This window comes from Chiloscyllium punctatum, chromosome 9 (genome assembly GCF_047496795.1).
Source record: "Chiloscyllium punctatum isolate Juve2018m chromosome 9, sChiPun1.3, whole genome shotgun sequence".
Classification (NCBI taxonomy): domain Eukaryota; kingdom Metazoa; phylum Chordata; class Chondrichthyes; order Orectolobiformes; family Hemiscylliidae; genus Chiloscyllium; species Chiloscyllium punctatum.
Window position 1 is genome coordinate 49,058,608 of NC_092747.1, and position 27,647 is coordinate 49,086,254.

At 39.2% G+C, this 27,647-nt stretch overlaps 1 protein-coding gene across 7 annotated transcripts in view; it reads right to left on the bottom strand.

Annotated features, from left to right (window-relative positions):
• Positions 1–27,647, bottom strand: part of atm (ATM serine/threonine kinase) — a 169,011-nt gene that overhangs the window by 139,487 nt on the left and 1,877 nt on the right. For all 7 annotated transcript variants that reach the window (XR_011961512.1, XR_011961513.1, XM_072577464.1 and 4 more), the window contains exons 2-11: positions 16,370–16,446; positions 15,858–15,970; positions 14,862–15,007; positions 11,725–11,889; positions 9,598–9,763; positions 6,474–6,712; positions 5,885–6,054; positions 4,730–4,899; positions 2,530–2,901; positions 429–626 (exon numbers count right to left, since the gene is read on the bottom strand). Coding sequence is in view for 5 of the 7 variants with exons in the window: in XM_072577464.1 (XP_072433565.1) it covers positions 429–626; positions 2,530–2,901; positions 4,730–4,899; positions 5,885–6,054; positions 6,474–6,712; positions 9,598–9,763; positions 11,725–11,889; positions 14,862–15,007; positions 15,858–15,970; positions 16,370–16,441 (1,811 nt within the window). In the remaining 2 variants the exon portion in view is untranslated. The remainder of the gene's footprint in view (positions 1–428; positions 627–2,529; positions 2,902–4,729; positions 4,900–5,884; positions 6,055–6,473; positions 6,713–9,597; positions 9,764–11,724; positions 11,890–14,861; positions 15,008–15,857; positions 15,971–16,369; positions 16,447–27,647) is intronic.

Genomic DNA, 27,647 nt, shown 5'->3' on the forward strand with positions numbered 1-27,647 from the left:
TGTAATTCATGCTCCAGATATTGGAGGCTTTATTCAAGTAAAATTAGACATGTTCACCTTGAATTTGTTCCGAAAGAAATTAAATTCAGTTTTTAAAAGTAATGTCCCTGAGGAATAAACCAGAAATGCCTAATTATGATAACAATATGTTTGTTCTGATCAATCTGTCTTTAAAAACATTCATATTAAGTAATGGGATATTTACCTTTTTTGTTCATCAACAATTTTGAACATTTCCAATTAGCTACAACCATCTTTGAAATATGAAGTTCATTCTATTCTGTTCAATAAAGACAATCCCACAGGCTGATTACACATTTCAGTCTCAGACTTAGACATCACTTAAGCTTGGAAAATTCAATGTCCATTTATTACTGAATAACTAAATAGCATCCTGCAGCTTCAATTTATAGAACTAATTCACCAACCTGCAGACAACAGATGGAAGCGCCACATTTTCTTCAACATCTTCATCTGCTCGGTATCCCAGTAGCCACCTCATTATTGCTTCTCTGAGCGTCTGTGGTCTGTCACCCGTAGTTATTAGATAATGTTCAGCTACACCATCCACTTTGTCTGGTAAAGTGCATTTTGCCAATGCTCGTGACAGACATTTAACTGCAGAGCTTAAGAACAATTTTAAACAACTTTCTGTTAATTACTTTTAAAATGAAAAATCTCAAGTTTGGAGTATAAGTTCTTATATATACATAAAATAGAAAACAAAATTTAAAAAAATCTACTGGATACTAATGCAATAGTTTTTCAATTTTGCATCTTTCATACAGCTTAATTACATTGGCTGGGTCATCACTTGGGATTTTTTTCAGCTTTTGCTGATGTAGTTCACCTTTGCAACAGCAATTAGTGATGGTCAATAAATGGCAGTCTAGTCAATAATGCTTATGTGAACATCAAGATACTGAGGGAGGCAAGGGAAGAGATTTATGGGGTCTTGACAGAGAGCTATGTGGCCTTCTTAGTCACAGGTGAAGTCCCAGAAAGACTGGAGAATAGCCAATCGTTATTTTGTTTAAGAAGGGCAACAGGGATAATCCAGGAAATTATAGGCTGGTGAGCCTTATATTATTGGTACAGAACTTATTGGAGAAGAGTCTTTGGGACGTGATTTACTCGCATTTGGAAAATAATGGACTTATTAGGGATAGTCAACATGATTTTGAGAGGGGGTGGTCTTGTCTCACAAATTTGAATTTTTTGACCAAGTGACGAAGGTAATTGATGACATAGGGCAGTGGATGTTGTCGACATGGTCTTTACAAAAAAGATTTGACAAGGTCCCTCATGGTAGGTCGGTCCAGGACATTAAGACACACAAGATTCACAGTGAGTTGGTCAACTGGATACAAAATTGGCATGGTCATAAAAGACTGAAAGTAGTTATGGAGGGAGATTTCTGACTGGAGATTTGTGACTAGTGGTATTCCGCAAGCATCAGTACTGGAACCTCTGTTGTTTGTAGTATATACACACACACACACACACACACACACACGATTGGGCTGAAAATGTAAGTAGTCTGATTAGCAAGTTACAGACAACACAAAAAATGGTGGAGTTGTGGAAAGTGAAGAAGGTTGTCAAAGCATACGGCAGGATATAGATCAATTAGAAAGTTGGGTGAAGAAATGGCAGATGGGAGTTTAATCCAGACAAATGTGAGATGATGCATTTTGGGAGGTCAAATGCTAAAAGTATAGGTCAATGGCAGCACCCTTAGGACCACTGAAATACAGAACAATCTTGGGGTGCAGATCCACAGCTCCATAACTACTTTCAGTCTTTTATGACCATGCCAATTTTGCTCCCTGAAAGGTGCAACACAAATGGATGAGGTCATAAAGGTTGTGTACAGCATGCTTGCCTTCACTGGTGGGACCAAACAGTATAAAAGTTGGCAAGTCATGTTGCAATGTAAAACTTTGGTTTGACCACATTTGGAGTATTGTGTGCAGCTCTGATCATCAGACTATAGGAAAGATGTAGAGGCTTTGGGGAGGGTGCAAAGAGAATTACCAGAACGTATTGGACTGTATTATCTTTAAGGAGAGGTTGGACAAACGTGGATGGTTTTCATGAGAGCACTGGAGAATGAGGGGCAACCTGACAGATGAATATATAATTATGAGAGCATGAACAGGACGGATAGTCGGAGTCTTTTTCCCATGGTGGAAATATCAAATACTCAGGGACACAGGTTTAAGGGGAGAGAGGATAAATTTAAAACAGATATGTGAGGCAAGTTTTCTTTTTTTTTAACACCTGAGGGTGGCAGGTGCCTGGAACATTGCCAGGGGAGGTAGTAGATGCAGATAATTTAGCCACGTTTAAGAGGCATTTAGACAACGTATGACCAGACAGAGTAAAGAGGGATATGGACCATGTGCAGGCAGAGGGAATTAGTTTAGAATGGCATCATGGTCAGCACAGACATGGTGGGCTGAAAGGCCTGTTCCTGAGCTGTACTGTTTTGTGTTCTACGCTAACGGCTGCTTATACTAGACTCACCTGGATGGTTGGCACGTGGAGGATGAAAAGATTTTCCAGAAATCCTTGTCTGGAACAGTCAGGTTTCCATGAAGAATAGCCTCTAGCAGCCGAAAGCTTTCAGCCTCAGTCTGCTGCGAGCTGATACTCCGAAGTGTGATGGCCCAGATCTTGGTCCAGAGTTTCTGCAGGTCTAATTTCTGTGCACTACTCAAGTTTGACTTTTGACTTTGGCACACAGCAATCTCACGGAGACAGCAAAGAACATAAGAAATTTTCTCTCCACGTCTCTGCTGAGAGAGGATCTGGTGCAAGATGTTCAGAATAAGAACAAGCTCATTGCGGGGTACACTTGATGGATATTTTGCAACCAGAACTGTAGTGATTTGTAACCTAAGAAATGAAATCAAATTGTAGTATCATTTATGACGTACTAATATTCATTAAAGTTAAATATTTCATCAACAAATTCTAAAATTTAAATTTTAGTTCAGCTCAGGAGATATCTAAATCTAAAAAAAGAAAGTACAATGTCCAGGGGTCTAATTAGAAGTGGAGTTTTTTATTTTTCCAAATCAGGTTGATGGTCATGGATAAGTGAAAAACTGGTATGGCTCTTTAAGCATAATACATTATACATTCTGTGAATGTCTTCCTCCACTTTTATCCAGAACTTGATAGACTGGAAAATGCTAAAGAAATGCTCCTATTCAAAAAGGGAGGGAAACCAAAAGCAGGAAACTGTAAGCCAGTTAGCCGAACATCTGATGCTGGGAAAATGCCAGAGTCCATTATTAAGGAAGAAATATAGCAGGACATTTAAAAGAGCTTCAGAAACTTAGAAAATGTAAGGTTATGCACATTATTCGGAAGAATCAGAAAGTATGATATGATTTAAATAGAGAAAGAGTCTCCAAAATATTGCAGAGGGATCTGGGTGTCCTTGTGCATTATACAAAGTTAACAATGCAGGTGCAGCAAGTAACTCAGGCAGCAAATGGAATTTTGGTGTTTATTGCTAGGAGATTGGAGCTTAAAAATAGGGCAGTCTTATTACAACTATACAGAATGTTGGTGAAGGCCAGACACCTGGAATTTTGATCCAGAAATTTAAGAAAGGATATACTGGTAGCAGAGGCTTTTCAATAGAGATTCACTCAGCTGATCCACAGTTTGAAGAGGTTGACACATCAAGAACGGCTAAATAGGCTCAGCTTTTATTCAAAAGAGCTTATTGAAACTTACAACATTCTGAGGGGGCTTTACAGGGTAATTGTTGAGAAGATGTTTACTAGTGGAGGAATCTCAAACTGGGCAACATAGTTACAGAATAAAATGACACTCATTTAAAATTCAGATGTAAAGGAATTTCTTCTCCCAGATTGTAGTGCATGTCAAGAGGCTGGATTCCTGAAAGTATTTAAAGTGGAGGCAGATAGAGTTTTGAAATGCCAGAGAGTTGAAGGTTGTGATGAGTTGACATGAAAGAGTAGTTGAGATCTGGGGCAGATCTGTCAAAATCTTGTTGAATAGAAGGGATGCTTGAGGGGCCAAATGACCTCGATGCTCCTATTTCTTATGTTTTTATGTTTGGTCATTGCTTTTGCTGTTTTTCTTCTTCATTTCTATTTCTTTCATGCTTTATCATTTGTTGCTTGCTCTGTTACTCACTTCTTGACTGTTTATGTCTAACATATCTCCCTTCAGTGATAGCATTGTTGCTTAACCAATACAACAAAGAATATAGGAGTCAATCCAGTTAAGTTCCTCACTCAAGCAGAAAGAAGGCTGGGGATAATACATATTGGTAAACGTAGGTTTCTTTCTTTTAAGCCTATTATTCTGGGAACCCCTCAGCAGACTTAAAAAAGGGAGATGGAGAGATTTCTTAGTCAGGATAATGTTTTGCTCAGGTTGAAAGGGGGTAACAGTTGAGAAAAGGAACAAAAAAAAGTGATTACTAGAGCATTGGACAGCTTTTATGTACACAACAGTTTAAAGTATTCCAATTCCATAGTCTTTATTGACTTGGACAGGTCTACCAAATGGAACAGAAAATTTTCCAGTTAACTGCATCTTTTTTCTTGAAATTTATAGACCCACTAATGGGAATAAGGTGGACTGTAGGTATCTATGATGAAATCCAAATATATGTAAAGTTTGGAGCAATTAATAATAAATTCAGCACAAAGTACATATCTAATTTTAACAGCAAACATACCAAGGTACCATATCAAAATCACTCTGTGATTTTTGCAGCCCATCTCGTACCACTTCCCATCCTAATTCAACACGTCGACGTTTGTTCGGTGTTCCCTGATGAGAAGGGCTTTGCGGTGAATCAACATCTGTTACTGAAGACACAAACACCCTGGTACCTTGATCAAACAACTAAAAGCAAAAAATAAGTTAAACAAGATTCACCTAAGGGTCTACATGATAAAAATATTATTTGTATGCTTCAATGTATTCTTCAACATTTGGATTACAAAAAAGTATATAAATGGTGTGAAATTTATTGAACCCATTATTATTACCTAACACCTCACCTCCCAAGTTGAAAGTTAACATGTCAGAGAAGTGTCAGGACTTGGAAATATATTGCTGTTCTTTTACCATCACTGAATCAAAATCCTGGAATTCCCTCCGGAACCGCAGATTTGAGCCCCATATCTCAGGAATGATTACTGAATCGTGTTCAGAGGAAGTTCACAAGAATGGTCCCAGGAATGAAGAGCTTAACATATGAGGAACGTTGGAGGACTCGGAGTCTATATTCAATGGAGTTTAGAAGGACTGGGGGTGGGGGGGGGGCGTAGTGATCTAGTTGAAACTTAAGGATTCTGAATGGTCTGGACAGAGTGGATGTTGGGAGGGTGTATCATTGGTAGGAAAGATTTGGACACGAGGGCACAGCTTTAGACTAAAGAGAAGACCTTTTTGAACAAAGATAAGGAGAAACTCCTTTAGCCAGAGAGTGGTGAATCTATGGAATTCACTGCCACAGAAGGCTATGGAGGCCAGGTCATTGAGTGTATTTAAGATTGAGATAGATAGGTTCTTGACTGTCAATGGGATCAAGGGTTATGGGAAGAGTTAAGGAGAATGGGGATGACTGATCAGCCATGATTGAATGGCAGAGCAGACTCGACAGGCTGAAGAGCCTAACTTCTGCTCCTATGTTTTATGGTCTTATGGCAATATGGGTCAACACAAGACAGGTAGATTGCAGTGGCTCAAGAAGGCAGCTCACCTTCTCAAGGGCTACTAAAGATGGGCAGTAAATGCTGGCCAGCCAGTGACACCCACATCTGACAAATTAATAATGTTTTCAAAAATCCAAAACAAACCAATCAGAATTTCATTTCTGCTTTACCTGATGACAGATATCAGCAGCCAGATCAACTAAATTATCCTTGACAGCAACATGGCGCGTCCCTCCTGAGTATTTCCCTCTGCTTCCTATGTGGCTCACTTCACTCACAATTGTATCATAAAGACTATAAAGCAGGTTTTGCCATTTCAACCAGTCAGCTGCAAAAGCACCTATTGCACAAAAACATAAAATATGCAATTAAATACATTTAAACCCAGTTTAACATAAATAATATACAAACAATATTCCTAAGATTTAGAACAGTCCCTGAATTTTTAGAAAATCAGTGCGACTCACTGCTCATATGCAAAATTCTCCATTGCTTACAACTGTAAGGCAGACATATTAATTGGCTATCAACTAGTGAAATGAAAATGCATATATCAACACTATGCAGACAGCTTTCAGAAATCATATACAACTATATATGTACTGTTATTGATAATAAACAATTTAAATTAATAATTTAACAAGATATTTTCTTCCCAATATTGTTTGCAACTTGTGTACAAGAACAGAATGAATTAAATACACAGGCTGTGGAATTATAAAAGATAACTTAAAAACTTCCATTAATCTACCCTTGTACCTTTCTCTGGTACTTTGGCACCTTTCGGGTGATGAGCTCGAAGCTGTAATCGGAAGAATTCAATGATTTCTTCTTTGAGGGAATCCTGGGGACGCCTCTGTGTCCAAATGCAAAGCAGTGTTGGAAAAACCTCCTCACCCAGTTTACACACCCGAATACGACAGTTCGTTACGCACACATTGAGAAAGACATTGAGAGCTGACATGATGTTTTCAATAACAGCGAAAACTTGTTCTTGTCTGCAATACAGAAATAAGAATGAAAAGTGAAACATACAGTTCTTTTGTTAAAGCTGCATTTAGCTACAGTCATGGTAAAACCTTCATGTGCAGAACTAGAAAGTGTGGCTGATTGAGACCATACTGCATATAATCCAGGGGACACAGTGACGATGATATCAATTGACTAATAATACAGACCTTCCAGGCTAATTCTGAGCCATAGCTTCAAAAACACTAGCATATCTGGTAGAATTTAAATTCAAATAAACGTTTTAACCAACTGGAATTGAAAACTAGTCATTAGTACTAGTCATCATGAAACCAACCATTGACTGTCACAAAGAAAAGGTTCACCAATCTATCATCCTTACCTGGTCTGGCCCAGATGTGATGCCATATCCACAACATGCAGCTGATTCTTAGCTGCCTGCGAAATTACCGACCAAGCTACTCAGTTCAAGGACAATTAGAGTTGAACAACTAACACTAATCCTAACAGCAACACACAAATCCCAAAAAATAAAACAATATTATCCATGCCAATAGAGCAGCAGATTATATTTAAATAATTATTTATAACAGATATTTATTTGCCTGAAAGGAAATTTTGTATAATATTCCATTAGCTTTAATAATATAATTTCAATTTGTTTAAATATCCTCAGTCTCACATCGAAATAACTCCATAGAGGCTGGCATCCCATCACCAAATCACCGTTTATTTACATGTGGAAAGTCCTTGACACTAATCTACCTTCTTCAGAGCCAGCACTCAGAGTGAACAAAATCTCTGACACTCCTGTTTTCTTTCTCTCTGAAATGACTTCACGAAGGCCAGTATCCTGTCACCAAGTTCCCCTTTATTTACATGTGTACAGTACATGACAATGATTCAGCTTCCTCAGAGCCAGGTCTCAGAGTGAATATAATCTCTGGTACTATTTATATGCCAGCCAGGGCTCCCTGATCGGATGAGATTAACAGCCCCAATCAGAGTACTCATATTATATGATGACCACCTGGCTGACCTCATTATAATCACTGCACACAGATGGCTTCATATAAATAAGGGGCCGTTGGGGAATAAATTTCCCTTCAAATCAGCTGTATTCCTCTGTGATGGGGCTCCTGCTTCTTGTTTCTTCCTGTGTTTGGAATTCTTACTATGCTGGGAAAATTTCTTGCACAATACATCATTTCACATTCTGTCTCAGCATAAAACAAGAATGAAATCCAATGACTTAGTGTCAATCTCCTGCCTCTCATCCACACTCTTGCACGTTGTTTCTGTTTAAATAATAGTCCAATACTCTTTTGAATGCTCCAATTGAATCTGCCTCCATCGCATTTTCCAGCAGTCCATTCCAGACCCAATCAAGTCCAAATATTGACTTTTGAAAGAGACCTTCAAGTAAAAACTATAATAAAATTGTTAAATGAAATACAAATGCAATTCAAGAGATAATTTTAATTACTTTATTTTAAAAGATATAAGCCAATCTCCTGTCTGTCCACACCACCCTCACTGCATCATATCAGGGACTATCTGGTGTCAGACCTGTTTTCTCCAAAGGCAGTACTATGTTGGTGCCTCAAGAAGTGCAAGTCATTATTCAAGGACCACATTGATTACGTTGGAACCTTTGCCTGAACTTTGATCTTCTGCTTCAACCAGCTTTTTCATTTCAAAAACACTTAAGAATGCAGTTAACAATGTGAAAACAAAAAGATAATCCACTTTTGCAATATTGACTGAGGAACAGATATTGACCGGGACTTTTCTTTGAAATTGTACCATAGGAATTTTTTTTACATCCATTTGGAGTCTCAGTTCCTTATCTGAAAGATGGTCGAATCGGGCGATAGTCTCTCTGTACGGCACAGGATCATCAACCTTGCTTTTTTAGGCAATCAAGCTGTGCAGTAAACAGTAAATCTGAAATCTTTTAGTTCAGAGGTAAGTGTGCCATCAACTCAGCTGGAACTAACACACACAAGGCCCTGGTGTGTGCTGGCTCTCCTAACAGCTTCCAAATGTATTGTGGTTATTACAGTACCAGTGATCTGATAGCACATAATGCAAGTGTGCCAAGTAGGTCATTGCTATGAAAGTTCATCCAACACAAAGGAATACATAGTAAGTTGCCAATTGATTGTATGCTCCAGTGCCATCCTGAGAACACCAACACTGAGAAGTATGTGAGACCAACCTTTTTCTGCATTGCTCTCCTGCTGGTTTTCTGTCCAGTAACCATGCAGCTGTCACAGCAAAGCTGTACAAATAGGCACAGAAGCCAAACTCCCTACACTATTATCTCAATCTCAACTCTTGCGTCACCCCTCTCTCGACAATCTTAGAGGCCAGACATGAAAAACCTTGTTCCTACAAGCTGTTAAATGTGGTTTTAGTATCAGGGGGAGTCACTCTCAGCTCACCTCAGGAATTCAGCTCTTTTGTCCATGTTTTAGCTAAGGCTATAATGAGATCAGGAGCTGAGGGGCTCTGGCAAACCTATCCTGAGCATCGGTTCTGACTCACCAAGTGTTGCTCGATAACACTTTTGATGGCACTGTCCATCACTTTACTTCCCATTTGTTGCAGGTCGACCTGCATTGAATGGGGAGATCTGGACCTTGGAGTTTAGTAAAAGATAATGGGGGATTGAAGGAGAAAAAAATCAGACATTTTAAATCACTTGTGGGATTCAGGTGAAAAGTTGCATAAGCATAGGGGACCAGTGACACAAACTGATTATTCTATGTCACATGTTTAACTGTGAACTTATTAATCATAGAATCATTGACAATATTAAATAGGTATTGCTGGTAATTATTATGATTTATCAACTAAAACACTTGTCTATATTCCTAAGATGATGTATATATATAAAAAAATTCACTACCTTGCATTCTGCATTGCCTTTGCAAAGAACTCAAACAGTCTGGAGGTCAGTCCTTCGCACTGGAAACAGCAACCTCTGACAAGAGTATGAATTATTCTGGCCACAAGAACCCGGTTAGTATCATTAGACGGTTTCAGAAACATCTTGAAGTATAAATTCATTAAATCTGAAAGGCAGAAGGAAACTATTCATTCGGTATTAATTATTCTTACCCTCCAACCGTAACAAGGACAGAATGCCCCTGGTGCTCACCTTCCACCCTATCAACCTTCGCATAAACCAAATCATCCGCCGACATTTCCACCACCTCCAAACAGACCCCACTACCAGGGATATATTTCCCTCCCCACCCCTTTCCGCCTTCCGCAAAGACCGTTCCCTCTGAGACTACCTGGTCAGGTCCACGCCCCCAAACAACCCACCCTCCAATTCTGGCACTTTCCCCTGCCACCGCAGGAACTGTAAAACCTGCGCCCACACCTCCTCCCTCACCTCTATCCAAGGCCCTAAAGGAGCCTTCCACATCCATCAAAGTTTTACTTTCACATCCACTAATATCATTTATTGTATCTGTTGCTCCTGATGCGGTCTCCTCTACATTGGGGAGACTGGGCGCCTCCTAGCAGAGCGCTTTAGGGAACATCTCCGGAACACCCGCACCAATCAACCACACTGCCCCGTGGCCCAACATTTCAACTCCCCCTCCCACTGTGCCGAGGACATGGAGGTCCTGGGCCTCCTTCACCGCTGCTCCCTCACCACCAGACGCCTGGAGGAAGAACGCCTCATCTTCCGCCTCGGAACACTTCAACCCCAGGGCATCAATGTGGACTTCAACAGTTTCATCATTTCCCCTTCCCCCACCTCACCCTAGTTCTAAACTTCCAGCTCAGTAACTGTCCCCATAACTTGTCTGGACTTGTCCTACCTGCCTATCTTCTTTTCTACCTATTCACTCCACCCGCTCCTCCTTGACCTATCACCTTCATCCCCTCCCCCACTCACCCATTGTACTCTATGCTACTTTCTCCCCATCCCCACCCTCCTCTAGCCTATCTCTCCACGCTTCAGGCTCTCTGCCTTTATTCCTGATGAAGGGCTTTTGCCCGAAACGTCGATTTCGAAGCTACTTGGATGCTGCCTGAACTGATGTGCTCTTCCAGCATTACTAATCCAGAATCTGGTTTCCAGCATCTGCAGTCATTGTTTTTACCTGTAGAATGGCAGGTTTAGTTCTAAACCTGATTCCCTACAACAGGTCCTCTTGATAAAAATACTAAAAACAAATCAGTTAGGAAGTTTCAGGTGTATTTAAGGATCTGGATAATTCTATTTTTGAGATTCTCCAGAGATTCACTCCACTGTATTAAATTTATCACCAGCTGATTTCAGAACAACTAGCATTTTTTTAAAAAACTAAGATCTAGTTAATATTATGTGTGAAAGCAAAATGTGATCTATATAAACTGGTTCATTTTATTTTTGTGATGATAGGAATTTCACTAAACAGTAACAAAATATTACACTGCACTGAGTCCCATAACTTGAAGTCACATTCAAAAGTGATATATAACCATCAAAATAAATTGACTATTGCCCTTTTGACTTAATTAAAAATTAAGAAATTGAAAGGCATGGCCTTTCACCTCCTTGACCTGGATTCAATGTCAATCCAGTCCAAATGAAGTAAACTTTCTTCTTTCTCTCAACTATACAACAGGGGTTGAAGTATTCACAGAGAGGATTGTCCAGTCACAAGTGAACACACACATTACCAGATGCAAAACTGGTGCTATTTCAAAATTTATTCAGAGGCCAATGGATAACCATGGCAGGAAATGGAAAAAAAAAGTCACACTGGTACAGTAAGTATGCTTGAGAATGGGATGAGATACATTGATAGGGAAGAGTGGTGTGTTTTACACTTTGTCTAACTGTGCTTTATCAGATTCAAAAGCATACAATGTCCACAACAGGTACCTGAAAGAAGAGCATACCTGATGAGCATAAAAATACCTATCCACAAATATTATTATTGCGAATTTAGCACCATTTACATTCCAACTCTTTTCTAAATCATTAAAAAATATCAACTAATTGCAGAAGTTTGAAACAAATAAAAAATACCTGACCACTGTTGTTGGGAAATTTCACACCAGTACTTCCTAATTGAGAGGATGTCCTTCAGCAGAATGCTGCTGTAGTCAGTACCATAAGCAGCACAACTAAATTTGTTCTGCAGCGTATCCATGATGTGCTTCAGAAGGTCCTGACACTTTAGCCGTGGTCCTCCTACATGAAACATTATGAATGGAACAGTAATAAGTAAGGCAAGTTGTCAAAACTCCCACATTGCCTCAAAGGGAGGATGTAGGTGAAGGAGAGGCATATACATGTGAGCAGAGCTAGATGGGACTGAGCTGAGAAAGGTTTGCTAGAGTGGTTTGACAATGCTCTTGTTTTTCTAGACACAGCCCTAAATAAATCAATGTTAGTAATTGTGTAAGCTCTGGGCAAACAACCCGAGTTTTCATGCTGACAAGTCCCAGTGGAATCACCAGTATAAGTTCTGCTGGATCAATTTCTGGCAAACTGCAATTTCTGATTTCCACTGTATATTGGGTCCCTGGACATTTTGATTCCATTGCGGCCTTCAATAGTGGAGAACATCCTAGTGTTCACTGCAACTGGGTCCACTAGATCCAGGTCATTGCAATTATAAAGGATCAAGCAAGAATATTCTGTTTCAGCACTATTCACAGGTACTGAAGCAATCCAAGTTCAAATGCAACAAGATCTGGACAACATCCAGGCTTGGGCCAACCAAGTGAAAAGTAACATTTGTGCCACACAAGTGCCAGGCTATGACCATCACCAATAAGAGACAATCTAACCACTGCCACTTGACATTCAATAGTGTTGCCATCACTGAATCCCCCACTATCAACATCCTCTGAGCTATCGTTGAGCAGGAACTCAACTGAACTCACCACATAAACACAATGGCTACAAGGACAGGTCAGAAGATAGGAATATTATGGTGAGAAACCCACCTGCTGACTCCTCAAAGCCTGTCCACCACCTACAATCAGGAGTGTGATGGATTACTCCACAATTGCCTGGATGAGTGTGGCTCCAAGTACACTTAAGAAGCTTAAACCATCCGAGACAAAGCAGCACACTTAATTGGCACTATATCCACAAGCAAACTTCCTCCATTATGATGCTCAGTAGCAGCAGCACTGCAGAAATTCACCAAAGATCCTCAGACAGCACCTTCCAAACCCACGACCACTTCAATCTAGAAACACAATTTACATGTGAACACCATCACTTTCAAGTTCCCCTCCAAGCCACTCACTATTCTGACATGGACATATCACTGATCCTTCACTGTTTCTCGGTCAAAATCTTGGAATTCTGTCTCCAACGGCATTGTGGAGGCAGCTTAAGGGCAACTAGGGACAGGCAATAAATACTGGCCACGCAACAACGCCCACATTCCATAAATGAATTTATAAAAATAAATGAATTTATAAAAATACCGAACAGGTTCAATGCCTGTACCAGTTGTGATCATTACAAAGGCCCAACTTCTCAACACCTCATCCCTCGCCTGAGGAATGGTGACCCTCAAGTTAAACTCACCATCAGTTAGTGAGTTTAGAGAAGATTTGTCGCCTAGGTTGAGGTTGTGAATGTAAGCTTGCTCGCTATGCTAGAAGGTTCATTTTCAGACATTTTGTCACCATATTAGGTAACATCTTCAGTAGCCATTTTCAGGCCAGTTTTAGCATATTGTGCCCATAGGTATTAGCAAGTAGCCGACAAACCCACCAATACACTGAAACAGCAGCTAATGAATTTGAAAGACCCTATACAGACAAGCAAAACTAATGCCATCTACAAAATAACTTGCAAGAACTGTAACAAACACTACATTGGATAAACAGGCAGGAAACTAGCCACCAAGATACGTGAACATCAACTAACCACAAAAAGACATGACCCACTCACATACGGATGAGGAAGGACACCACTTCGACTGGGACAACACATCCATCCTAGGACAAGCCAAACAGAGACATGCATGAGAATTCCTAGAAGTATGGCATTCCAACGGAACTCTATCAACAAACACATTGACTTGGATCCCATTTAGCACCCTCTGAGAAAAAGAACAGGAAATGACATCACTATAAGAAATGATTTCACCACAGGAAATTACATCACCAACCCAAGGAAACTCAAGCATATAAATACGAAAGTGGGTTACACCACCAGTGCTTCATTCAGCGGCTCACTGAAGATGTTACCTAGTAGGATGACAAAACATCTGAAAACAAATCTTCCAACTCAGCGAGCAAGTCACCATCAGTCATTACTCTCTCTGAGAGAGCAGCCTGTGGTTTTTAGGATCGTGGCAATTTTCACTTCACCTCTAACACAAGCACTTAACTGAATTAATAATGAAGCTCACTGCCAACTTTTCAAAAGTCAATCAAGAATGGGTTAATCATTGATGCCCTCAGCCCATGAATACTTTTTTAAAATTCTGCTTCACTCTGCAGTGATAAACAGCAGGTAAGAATCAAGCTCAGCTACGATTCTCACTGCACTCAGCATTCAACATCATGATTCAGACTAAAATAAGGAGGACTTTTTTTGAATCTTAATTTTTAAGATTGTTAATCATTGTTCTTTGCTTTCTTGTTTATCAAAATACGTTTCGTTCATTGGCATTTGAATCTGCAAATAAATTATTTTGTTAAGTATGGATTTATGATATGTAAATACATTTATAAATAAATAACACTACTTTTCATTTGTGGTTGAGTTGGTCTGTACTGTCAGTGTCTATGACAAATATGGGCCTAACAGTTTGCAAGGTGACCACGCAATGCAAACCTTCCTATGATAAAGGCAAGAAACAAGGTCTAATCCAAAATGAACTGCTCAAATTCAATGGACTTGATCATTTTAATGGTTTTGTAATTTTAAGTATAGCATCCAGAAATTAAAACAAAAACGTTGCAAATGTTTTGCAGCACCCACTTCTTCTACCTTGATTGGTCAGCACATGAGAACTAAATGAGCAATTTGTAATTATTTTATAAATGCAAGCCAATATACAAACAGGTCGTAAGTAATGCTCAGATATAATACAGTGCGTATCATAATTAAAAGTACAAATAGCAATAAAACATTTATCAGAAAATAACAATTAATTTGGAAAAAGTTTTAAACATTTATATTCTGCTCACTTTTATTAGCCCATCGGATAAAATATTTCATAATACTGCCAATTTCTTGCATTTTTTTCTGTCGGTTGGCTTGGGTGGTTGCTGATACATTTGGGTTGGCTGCTTGCAGACATTCAGTCTCTTTCTGGATGTACCTTTGAAGAAACCTAGAATACAAACAATAGAAGTGCAAAGAAGGTAGGATCGTAACAAGAATAGAATCCAAGTAGAATTGTTTTATATTTTATTAAGTACTGCTGTTCACTAAATCAATAAAGAGATCTGGCAACTGAGTAGGCACTTGGGACTAGGACTATCTCCTGCATAGAAGATAACTATCAACGTGGAATATTTAGGCCAAATAAGTTGATTGGTTTTGCAATTTCTATGCTATTCTGTGCAACCAGACCGCAAATCTTAAAAAAATTAAAATTGCATAAAACTTTGGGCATGAAAATTAAGGACAATCCAACGACCATAGGTTTTCAATCTCTGTCATGGAATGAGAAATGGCCACTACACAGTAATATATTTTATTTTATGGAAATTTCTAGATATATACTCATGCTATGCACATACAAACACAAAAGAGGAATGAAATATATTCATGAGGAATGAGAATGGATTGACAGTAACTTTTTGTTTTAAAGTAAAGATATTTTGAGATGACAAAATAATTCTATTCACTGATAAATAAACAGTGGAAAGAGACTAAAAGAAGTTATTGATGTCGAACATGATGTACCTTCTGTAGTGAGCAGAGTAATTAGTTGAGAAATACAAGAAATCTTGCAATCCCATTATAAATATCACAGAAAACATTATTTAGGATAAAGCAGAGTCCATATATTCCAAAATGTATTGACAATCTAAGTACGACTTGATCTCTTACATATTGAAAATATGTTTCATTATTCAGTACTTGCTTCTATAATAATAAAATGTAAGATGACAAATGTGATACTTGCTTAAGCTTTTGCAGTACATTTTTAATAAAGAGTATTATGAGAAAATTACCTAAAAACTGCATCCCAGTTCAACTGTTTTGGATGTTTTGATTCAGAGTTTCGGTCCAACTGCTCAATGACTTCTGGAGTCCGAATAAGACGTTTAAATTTATCTACTTCTTTCTGTAAAAACACAAAGGTGTTAAAGCCACATTAACCCCGTGAGAGACAATGTGAAACCATAATATGTGCATTTAAATTATGGATTAAAAATTAGAACAAGTCAGTCGTTAGAGTGTCTGTACTTAAGCATTGAAGAAGAGGTATCACAAAAGGAAGATTGCATCCATTTTCACATACTGCTTCTCTCAATGCCTGTGAGAATAGATTGGAGGAGGAAGAAACAGACAGCCAGACAGAGAGTGAAAGGATAGGCAGCGGATCAATGAAAAATTAAAATATATAATGCTACAATAAAAATCCAAAAGAACTGGCTGCATTAAATGCAACTGACTGTCAAAATATCAAATTTACTTTTTAAATTCACAGTCATAGTGTCTTATCTGCTTCTCATTTTATTACCTTCCTTTCTGTAGTCTTGTCATTGTCCAACTGGCAACAGCAGAGGTAGAGGTCATGAAGTACAAGACTCATGGTTCCTTTGAAGAGCAGTCGAAAGGAAAAATGGACAAAGTAAAAACGAATGCCAGCTTGCACATGTAATGAAAAAAAAATCAACTTCTAAAACAATTCCTATGAAGTGATAGAAACAGGGTGTCTGTAAAAGTGCAAACTACTGATCTGATGCATTGCTAAAGGCATGCTATACACTGGGTTGCAACTGTTGCTTTCATTTTCTAACTAAGCCGTTGTGGGAGTCTACCACTCGCTTTCAGAGACAAGAAGAAAGAAAACAGACACGCAGCAAAGTGGAACATATATTTCTGAAGTGTGCCAGATGCTTTCTTCTTCAAAGATTTTACAAAAATGCAATAAGAATTGAAAAACTCAGCACATCTCTCAGGACCACTTATCAGACTCCTCGCTCATGTTAGTTTAGAAGAGTGAGAGGTGATTTGTTGAAACACAAAGGCCTGATGGAAATTGATTGGTGGATTCTGGGAGTATGGCTCCCCTTGCAGGAGAGACCTGAACCAGGGGTCATGCTATGTTAAAAACAGGTATCATTTTTAAGATGGAAATTAAGAGATGCTTTTCCTTCTAGAGGAAGGTAGTTGGCTGTTAAATAGTATTTCCCAGAAAGTAGTGAATACTAATAACTAGGCTATATCTTAAGTAACTAGTTATGTTAGAGATGTTTAAAAACACACAACACCAGGTTATAGTCCAACAGGTTTATTTGGAAGGACTAGCTTTCAGAGTACTGCCCCTTCATCAGATGAGGCAGGATCATAAGACATAGAATTTACAGCAAAGCATCACAGTATCATGCAATTAAAACAATATATTGAACAAACCTAGATTGATGTTAAGTCTTTCATTTTTTAGAATGGGTTGCAGGTTTCGGTTCATTAGTATGTAAATCGCACAACTTCTTTTAAGTCACATTATCAAGATAACTTAAGGTTTTAGAGAAAAATGTTGACACCTCAGTTCAGACAATGTATTAAAGATGTGAGATTAGAGTCTTAATGAGACATAAAAGAAGTTCTGGGATTTACATATTAATGAACCGAAACCTGCAACCCATTCGAAAAGATGAAAGACTTAACAGCAATCTGGGTTTGTTCAATGATGAGGTTGGTGTGGACTTGTTGGAGCCAGGGAGCCTGTTTCCACACTGCGGCGATTCTATGATTCTGTGATTTACACAGTATGCAGATGTGGATACATCAATGCCCTGAACAGCTTACTTTCGTATAAACTCAAGTCAAATGCTTATTTGAAATTAGAAGATTCAAACAATACTCATGGACCAAGTAGTTAAAGTGTTATGAAATAGGGATGGAGAATTTCTGGGCTGTTTGCTTACTACTACCAGTGTCATCGAAAGATAGTAAAGTCCTTCAATTTCCAAGTTTTTAAAAATCCCTTTCAGCCAACACATACTTGTATTCTGCTGAAAAGAGATCCTATTTCAAATAGAACCACCTTCTTGATCTATCTACCAATCCAGCCCTAAAAGTGACATCTTGTTGACTGTTTTTCTATTGCTTATCTTCCAAGTCACTTGGTCATATGATAATTTAATGGAAGCCTAATTGAAGTGCTAAATGGAATTAGTATCAGTAAAGAAAGAGTCTTATAAAAATTAGCTGGATTGAGGGTTGGTGGAAAGCGGAAGAGAGAGAAAACCTGAAATATTGTGTCCAGATTTGGTCTCCACGTCGAGAAAAGGATATACTTACCACACTGGGTGTTCAATGGAGGTTCACAAGATTAATCCCAGAGAACGCAAAACTTTCTTATGTGGACAGACTGAGAAAACTCTATTCCTGAGACTTTCAAAGAATGAGAGGTGATCTCACTGAAACTCAAAACTCTTTCAGGGTGTGAAATGGTGGAAATAGATACAATGCTCCCCCTGGCTGGTGACTCTACAGCCAGGAGTCTTGATCTCAGAATAAGGTATGCTCCAATGAAACTTGAGATAAGGATGAATTTCTTTGCTCAGAGGGTGTGAATATTTGGAAATCTCTATCCTAGAGGGCTGCAAAAGCTCAATTGCTGAGCATCTTCAAGGCAGAGGTCAACAAGTGTCTGAAGACTAGTGACATTGAGGTATATGATGATAATGTAGTAAAGTAGCATTGAGATGCTTATGATGATCTATTTATATGACAGAACAGGCTAGAGGGCTGAATAGTCTGCTCCTGTTCTTACATTTTATAAGAAATCTTTCAGAGAAATTTGGATCTTAAAGGGATCATCACTTAATAGACAGGGTTCCCACCAAAGGCCCATAGCCTTTCAAAGTTATTTTATATTAATATATGGAACATTCATATTTTATGCTTAAACACTAAAATTGATCATATATTGTGCATTCTAATTTAAGCTACAGCTTTATTTTTCTGGCATATTTCACCATAGTCTATATTCAAGCTCCAAGACATTAACAGCAACCTCACTCCTTTAAACTTCTAACCCATTTGAAGACATTCAGCACATCCAAGCTTACTTTCAGAGTGGGTTTGACAACACAGTTGTGCTTGGTGTCTGCATGCAACGGTATTTATTTAGGATGGTACAGTTTCCTAGGAGATTTTCGTCACATTAGACCAAATCTGACATTCAAAGAGCACTTCAAGGAGCTGAAATTAAATTCCAGTAAATGTGAACTCCTGATTTAGGTTATAGGATCCAACATGAGGACACTTAAATCAATTGTCTCAAATACTGCCTCTTGGGCACTGTTCCATCAGTGAGACAGTGTGTTTTGCAGGGTGTAAGGTCCTTGATAGCCACAGCATAGACATATTCACAATAAGCCGCTAAAGATCAAAAATAAATATTGCTTCTGAAAATTTTGTGAGAGGTAAATGTGAAGAGCATAAGCAACTGCTTAAACATTGACATGGATTTGACACTGTCGCACAACAACAAAATAAATGAGAACCTCAGACATAGTTTGTAATTTTGGAGTGATAACCTCAGTCAATGAATTGTTAAAAAGGCACTTCCATGATTTAAAATGTTTGAGAATCCTATATAATATGGCAATATGGTTCATATCATAGCATCATATTGCAAAATCTTTTCAATCTAATATGACAACTGAAAATGCCAACTGCTCCTTCTCAACTCAATAGCCAGTTTATTCAAGCTATTCCATACTTGATGTCTAAAATCATGTAGCACACAAGATCACTTGCATAAATATTTAATAATAAAAATAAACAAATGTATTTGCCATTGCTAAGGCAGTACAAATATTATTTTCGCAGATCAATATCTAACAGCGCCTTTTAAATGTGCTAACATGATAAAGCCGAAAAGTTCATTTCTACTACTCATAAATTCAAAATTATTTTAATTGCAGTTGTTTTCCTATGAATTTGAGTGAAACACTACAGTAATTATGAACCACAAAAGAGATGGGAAGGGAACGTTGATGCACTGAAATGAATTCAATAAGATTGTTATTGTTGCATTCAAACCTGAAAATTGTCAGAAATAAAATGTGCCATTGAGATGTCACAGAAAGTTGTTTTGCTAATCATCCCAACTAGTACTCCCATAAATATGTTTAAAACCCATCTTGTGCAGTTGCAACATTCCAAATATATTGCATCTGTGAGCATGTTATTATGATAATGTTCAATGACATGGCCGTCCAAACCAAGGAAAGGTTGTGAAGGATAAGATGAAAGGGAATTGTGGCTGACCACAGCTGAATGATGCTTGCTGAACATTATGGCCAATAATCGCACATATACCCGTGGAAGAAAACAGATGCAAAAACATTTCCTACATTTCATCAAACAACTCCAGAGTTGGTCAAAGTTCCACCCTTGCCACAAATCAAAGTATTAAAAGTACTGTACATATCAATCAGATGAAGTATTCGCATCCAAACAGCTTTACTCATCTATCTCCCTTCTGTCTCTCCTTCCAACTCTCCATTTCACTCTTTGTCCACCACCAAACCTTTTTCTTTTCTTTCCTTAGCAACCATTTCTTAAGGAAAGCAAAAAGCCCGCTTTTCTATTTGCCAGACTGAATTTGCAATAACTTAAAATGAACGTGAAGTAATAATTTGTTAATACTTTTGATTAACTCTATGCTTTCAATTATTCCCTTTTCACTCCTTTATCACTTCCTTTCCTCCCAACTGCACTTCCAATTCCCTTCTACTCAGTCTCTCTACTTCACTCTCCATAATTTCCCCTTCTTTCCTCTCCCCTTCCTGCCATGTCTACTATTTTATCTTTCTCCTTTCTTTACGCCACGATTCAAGCCTCAGCCACATGCCACATCCTATTACTTTTCCATTCTTAAAAAGAGGTTTGTCACAAGTGGTAGTTGGGCGGTGATAGAGAAAAGGGAGGGAATGGGGCATGTTAAAGAGCAAAATAAGAAGAAAAGGGGTTTGGTGAATACAAGACTGGAAGAGATTGTAGAGATAAAATTGTTAGTTACCACCAAAAAGATATTTAAACTTTAATTGTAAGTTGGTGAGGAATGGTTCTGAGTGAGTAGAACTTGATGCAGATTGGGACACATGCAGCATGGTTTCAGACAAATTGAAAATTATGGTGACCAGAAGATTGGAAACCTGCAAAGTAAGCAATGAATCTTGAAACCATAAAGAGATCTTTAAGAGTTTCAGCATGGATGGAAAGATTGTAGGCTTGGATGCTTACATCAGGGAGCTTAGTTTTCATGGTTTGTTGAAAATAAAGAACTGCTTTTATTTTGATTAATACAATCCTATATGGTCAACACAGATCTACAGTTCCAGTTTATTTTTAAAAACAAATAAATCTCCTAATAATCCCCTCAAGACCACTGTAAAACATTTTAGATCCCAAGCATGGAATTTCCTCTCTGAACCCCCTCAACCAACCCTAAAAATGCTTTACAGAGAGAGTGTCATACAGCACGGAAACAGACCTTTCAGTCCAACTTGTCCGTGTCGACCTGACATCCCAATCTGACTTAGTCCCATGAGGCAGCATTTGGCCTGTATCCCTCGAAACCCTTCTTAGTAACCTAGAAGCATTTTAGATTTTGTGGTTCTCAGCTCCACCACTTCCTCAGGCAGCTCGTTCCAAACAGACACCATCCTCTGCATGAAAAAGTTACCCCTCAAGTCAGTCTTTATTTCTTTCCCTCTCACCTTAAACCTTTGCCCTCTGGTTTTAGACTCCCCCGCCCTATGAAAAAGACTTTGACTATTCACCCTATCCATGCCTTTTATAAACCTTCATTTCCAGGGGAAAATGCCTCAGCCTATTCAGCCTCTCCCTATAACTCAAACACTCCAGTTCATGAAACATCCTGATAAATCTTTTGTGCAACTTCTCAAGTTTGACAACATCTTTGCTATAGAAGGGTGACCAGAATTGTACAAAGTATTTTAAGTGTCCTCAATGTCCTGTACAGCCTCAACATGACATCCCAAATCTTATGCTTAATATTCTGATCAACAAAGGCAAGTATCCCAAATGCCTTCTTCACCATCCTGTCTACTTATGATGCCACTTTTAAGGAAATGTGAATCTGCACCCCTAGGACTCTTTGTTCGGCAACATGCCCCAGGGCCCTACTAATTACTGTATAAGTCCTGCCCTAGTTTGCTTAACCAAAATGCAACATCTCTCAGTTATCTGAATTAAACTCCATCTGCCACTCCTTGGCCCACTTGATCAAGGTCTTGATGTACTCTGGGGTAACCTTCTTCACTGTCCACTACACCACCTATTTCAATAGAATCTGCAAACTTACTAACCATGCCTCCAAAACGCTCATCCAAAACATTTACATAAATGATAAAAAGTAGTGGACCCAACACTGGTCCTTGTGGCACACCACTGGTCAGAGGCCTTTAGTCCAAAAAGCAACCTTCTACTACCATCTTCTATCTCCCACCTTCAAGCCAATTTTGTATCCAATTGGCTAGCTCCTCCTGGATCCCAAGTAATCTAACCTTACTAAACAGTGTACCATGTGGTACCTTGTCAAATGTTTTGCTGAAGTCTAGATAGACAACATCGACGGCTCTGCCTTCATCAACCTTCTTTGTCATCTCTTAAAAAGTTCAATCAAATTCATGAGACATGATTTCCCATGTACAAAGTCATATTGACTATCCCTAATCAGTCCTTCCCTTTCCAATTGCATGTGAATCCTGTCCCTCAGAATCTCCTGCAACAACATACCCAACCACTGACTTAAGGCTCACGGGTCTGTAGCTCCCTGACCTTTCCTTCAAACCTTATAGTGGCACCACGCCCGTGGCTGTCGATGATACAAATATTTCAGCAAGGGGCCCAGCAAGCTCTTCCCTAGCTTCCCACAAAGTTTTGCAAAACACCTGATGAGGTCCCAGGGATTTAATTACATTTATGTGTTTTAAGACCTCCAGCATTATCCCTTCTGTAACATGAACTCTTTTCACAGAATGTCATAGAGACTTACAGCACGGAAACAGACCCTTTGGTTCAACTCATCCATGTCAACCGGATATCCTTAAATAATCTAGTCCCATTTGCCAGCACTTGGCCCATATGCCTCTAAACCCTTCCTATTCATATACTCATCCATATGCCTTTTAAATGTTGTAATTGTAGCAGCCTCTTTCATTTCCCGTGGCAACTCAACTGATACACACACCACCCTGACTGTGAAAAGATTGCCCTTAGGTCCCTTTTAAATCTTTCCCCTCTCACTTTAAACCTATGCTCTCTAGTTCTAGACTGCCCACCCCATGGAAAAGATCTTGTCTATTTATCATATCCATGACCCTCATGATCTTACAAACCTCTATAAGGTCACCCCTCAGCCTCCGACACTCCAAGGAAAATAGCTCCAGTCTATTTAGCCACTCAATTTAACTCAAATTTTTCAACCCTGGCAACATTCTTGTGAATCTTTTCTGAACGTTTTGAAGTTTCACAGCATTCTTCCTATAGCAAGGAGACCAGAACTGAACACAGTATTCCAATAGTGGCCTTTCTAATGTCCTGTCCTCTCAATTCCGAGACTCAGTGCACTGACCAATAAAGGAAAGCATACCAAGCACCTTTTTCACCACCTACCTTCCCGCGACTCCACTTTCAAGAAACAATGAACCTGTACACCAAGGTCGCTTTGTTCAGCAACACTCCCAGGACCTTACCAATAAGTCCTGCCCTGATTTGCCTTGCCAAAATGTAGCATGTACTTCAATTGCCAAAATGTAGCATGTAGCATTTACTTCAATTAAATTCCATCTGCCACTCCTCAGCCTATTGTTCATCTGATCAATATCCTGTTATGTTCAGAGATAACCATCTTTGCTGTCCTCCATTATACTTGCAATTTTGGTGTCACCTGCAAACTTACTAACTATATCTCCTATGTTCAATCCAAATCATTTAAATGAAAAAGATTAGTGGATCCAGCACCAGTCCTTGTGGCACACTGCTGATCACAGGTCTCTGGTCTGAAAAGCAATCTTTCACCATCACCCTCTGTCTTCGACGTTCAAGTCAGTTCCATATCCAAATAGCTAGCTCTCCCTGTATTCCATGTGATCTAATCTTTCTAACCAGTCTACTATGAAGAACCTTGTTGGACACCTTACTGAAGTCCATATAGATCATATCCACTGCTCTGCCCTCATCAATCCTCTTTGTTACTTCAATCAAATCAGAGAGACATGATTTCCCACACCATAACCATGTTCACAATCCATAACCAGTCCTTGCCTTTCCAAATATATGTAAATCCTGTCCCTCAGGATTCCCTCCAACAACTTGCCCACCACCAATGTCAGGCTCACCAGTCTATTGTACCATGGCTTTACCTTACCACCTTTCTTAAATGATAGCCAACCTCCAGTCTTCTGACACTTCATCTGTGTCTATTGATGATACAAATCTTTGCAAGGGGTGCAGCAATCATTTCTCAGCTTCCCACAGAGTTAGGGTACACCTGATCAGAGGATTTATCCACCTTTAAGCATTTTAAGACGTCCAGTACCATTTCCTCTGTAACATTCATTTATCTATGTTCTCTATCTTCCGTATCTTTCTCCACAATAAACACTGATGCAAAATACTCATTTAGTATCTCGCTTATCTACTGCAGTTCCACAAACAGGCAGCCTTGCTAATATTTAAGGGGTCCTATTCTCTCCCTTGTTTCCCTTTTGTCCTTGAAATATTTGTAGAATCCCCTTGGATTCTCCTTGACCCCATTTGCCAAAGTTATCTCACATTCCCTTTTTGCCCTCTTGATTTCCTTCTGAAGTATACTCCTGCAGGCCTTCCACTCTTCTGGGGTTTGACTTGATCTCTGCTACCTATTCTTGACATAGACTTCCTTCTTATTCTTGATCAATACCTTCATTTCTCTAGTCATCCATCACTCTCTATACCTACCAGCTTTGCCCTTTACCCTAACACAAACATAATGTCTCTGGAGTCTCGTTATCAAGTCATCACAATTTATTTTCCCAAGTTCCCAAGCTTCCAGGGCCTTCTCCACAATAAATACCAAGGCAAAATATTCGTTTAGTACCTCATCCATCTCCTGTGTTTCCACACATAGACCACAATGTTGATCTTTAAGGGGCCCTATTCGTTCCCTAGTTACTATTTTGCCCTTAATGTACTTATAGAATCTCTTTGGATTCTCCTCAACTCTATTTGCCAAGGCTATCTCTTTGCCCTCCTGATTTCTTTTAGTGTACTGCCCTTATATTCCTGTCGGGATTTATTTGATTCCAGCTCTACACCTGAAATATATCTGTTTTCTTGACCAGAGCCTCAAATTCTCTCGTCATCCAGCATTCCCTAATCTACGAGCCTTGCCCTTCACATTAACAGGAAAATACTGTCTCTGAACTCATTACCTCATCTTTAAAGGCCTCCCGCTTCCCAACGATCCCTTTATCAGTAAACGACCTACCCCAATCAACTTTGAAAGTTCCTGTCCAAAACTGTCAAAACTGGCCTTACTCCAATTTAGACTTTATCTTTTTGATCAGTTTTATCCTTTTCCATATCTATTTTAAACCTAACAGAGTTGTGATCACTCGCCCCAAAGTGCTCCCCCACTGACATCTCATTCACTTGTTGTGACTTATTTCCTAACAGAAGGTCAAGTATTGCTTCTTCTCTAATAGGAACATCCACATACTGAATAAGAAAATGTTATTGTATGCATTAACAAATTCCTCCCCATCTAAGCTTTAATACCATGATAGTCTCAGTCTGTGTTTAGAAAGTTAAAACCCCTTACCATTATAATTCTTCTGTTCTTGCAAATATCTAAGATCTCCTTACATATGTGCTTCTCAAATTCCCACTACCTTTTGGGGAGTTGTATAATATAAATAAGGTGATCACCCCTTTCTTATTTCTCACTTCTACCTGTATAACTTGACTGAATGATGTCCCAAGAATATCCTCCCTAAGTATACCCGTAATGTGGTCCCTAACCCAAAACCCTACTACCCACCCCACCCAACCAACACCTTGCCTGCCTTTCTATCCCTTCTATAGCATCTGTATCCTGGAACATTAAGCTGCCAGTCCTGTTCATCACTGAGCCACATTTCTGTAAAGCTATGATATTCCAGCTCCATGTTCCCAACCATGCCCTAAGTTCATCTGCCTTATCTGTCAGGTCCACTTCCAATTCAGGTGGAACCTGTCCCTCTTGTATAAGTCATTTCTACCAAAGAGGTGCTAATGGTGCAAAAATGTGAATCTTTGTCTCCTGCATTAGCTCCTCAGCCATGCATTCATCTGTTCTATCCTCTTATTCCTACTCTCACTAGTACATGGCATTAGCAATAGCCCAGACATTACTACCCTCTAGGACCTACTTTTTAACCTCCTGCTCGTTTTCTTTGCGATTCTATTCTACATTAACTCTGCAGAAGTTCAGCCCTTTGCCTACCAAAATTGTTGGTACCAACATGCATGATGATCTCCTGCTGCAATCTCCCCTTTCAGATTAATCTGCACCCTCTCCAGAGACATCCTTGACTGTGGCCAGCAAGGCAACACTCAATCTGATGTCTTGCTGAAACACCTCTCTGCCTCCTATTACTTAGAAGCTGACGAACCACTCAATATAGTACAGCCAGTCACTCTAGCGGAAACTTGGCTGTCAGTACTTTACTCCTGTAAGAGGCCACCTCCCCAGTACTGTGTCCAAAACAGCATGCCTGCTTGAGACCAGGATAGCTATAGCAGACTCCTGACTTCCTGACTACCTCTCCTACCATTCCTAGCTGCCAAACATCTACCTGTGGTGTGCCCACTTTCCTGAAACTGCCATCCACCACACCCCATTGTACTTGTTTCCTTCACATCCCCTCTAAGTCCTTCATCTTTTTTGAGTTTGGCAGCAAGTATCTTATGCAATGGCATCTGGCAATCTTTGCTGGTGAGTTTGTATCAGACATACAAGATCTGAGAAAATTATGTACTTGATCTTGAAGTTTGCTCATATCTTGGTCATTATGGTTCAGCCAGTCTTATTCCTTCTGTTTAAGAAATGGAACTCCGATATTGTGCCTCAAGTAAAATCCATTAATACTTTGAGAATCTTCAGTGATATGCTTCAGGATATCAATAATTTCTATGGGTAGTCTGTGTTCCAGTTCTTGTCCCTTGGCCATATCTTCCTCTCCACAGTGTTCATTGGCCTGATCAAGGCTTTTGACAAAACAAACAGGGAAGGTCTACGGAAGATTCAGTACAAATAGGTCTGTCTCAAAAGACGATCAATGTCATTCACTGGTTTTACGACGGCATGGTGGTCAACATGATCCAAATGAGTATGGTATCAGATGCCTTTTCTGTCATCAAAAGCACCAAGTTAGGCTCTGTATTGGCTCCAACTCTCAGTCATGTTTCAGTACATGCTCAAAGATTCTAACACAGAGTACACATTTAATTCAGGACAGACTGCAAGGCCATCAACTTCCAAATGCTCAAGGCTTACACAAAAGTTACTAAACTGCTCACAAAACAAAACTTTCCACTGTACTTAGGTATATATGACAACAAATCAAATCAAAATAAAAGCTACTAGGTCAACTCTTGTTCATGGATGACTGTGCCCTCACAACAAATACTCCAGAAGATATTCAGTTATTCGTTAACCACTTGTGCTAGCCTCAGAACACTTTTCCCTGACACTGTCTGAAGAAGACATCGTGTATCAAGCCACCACT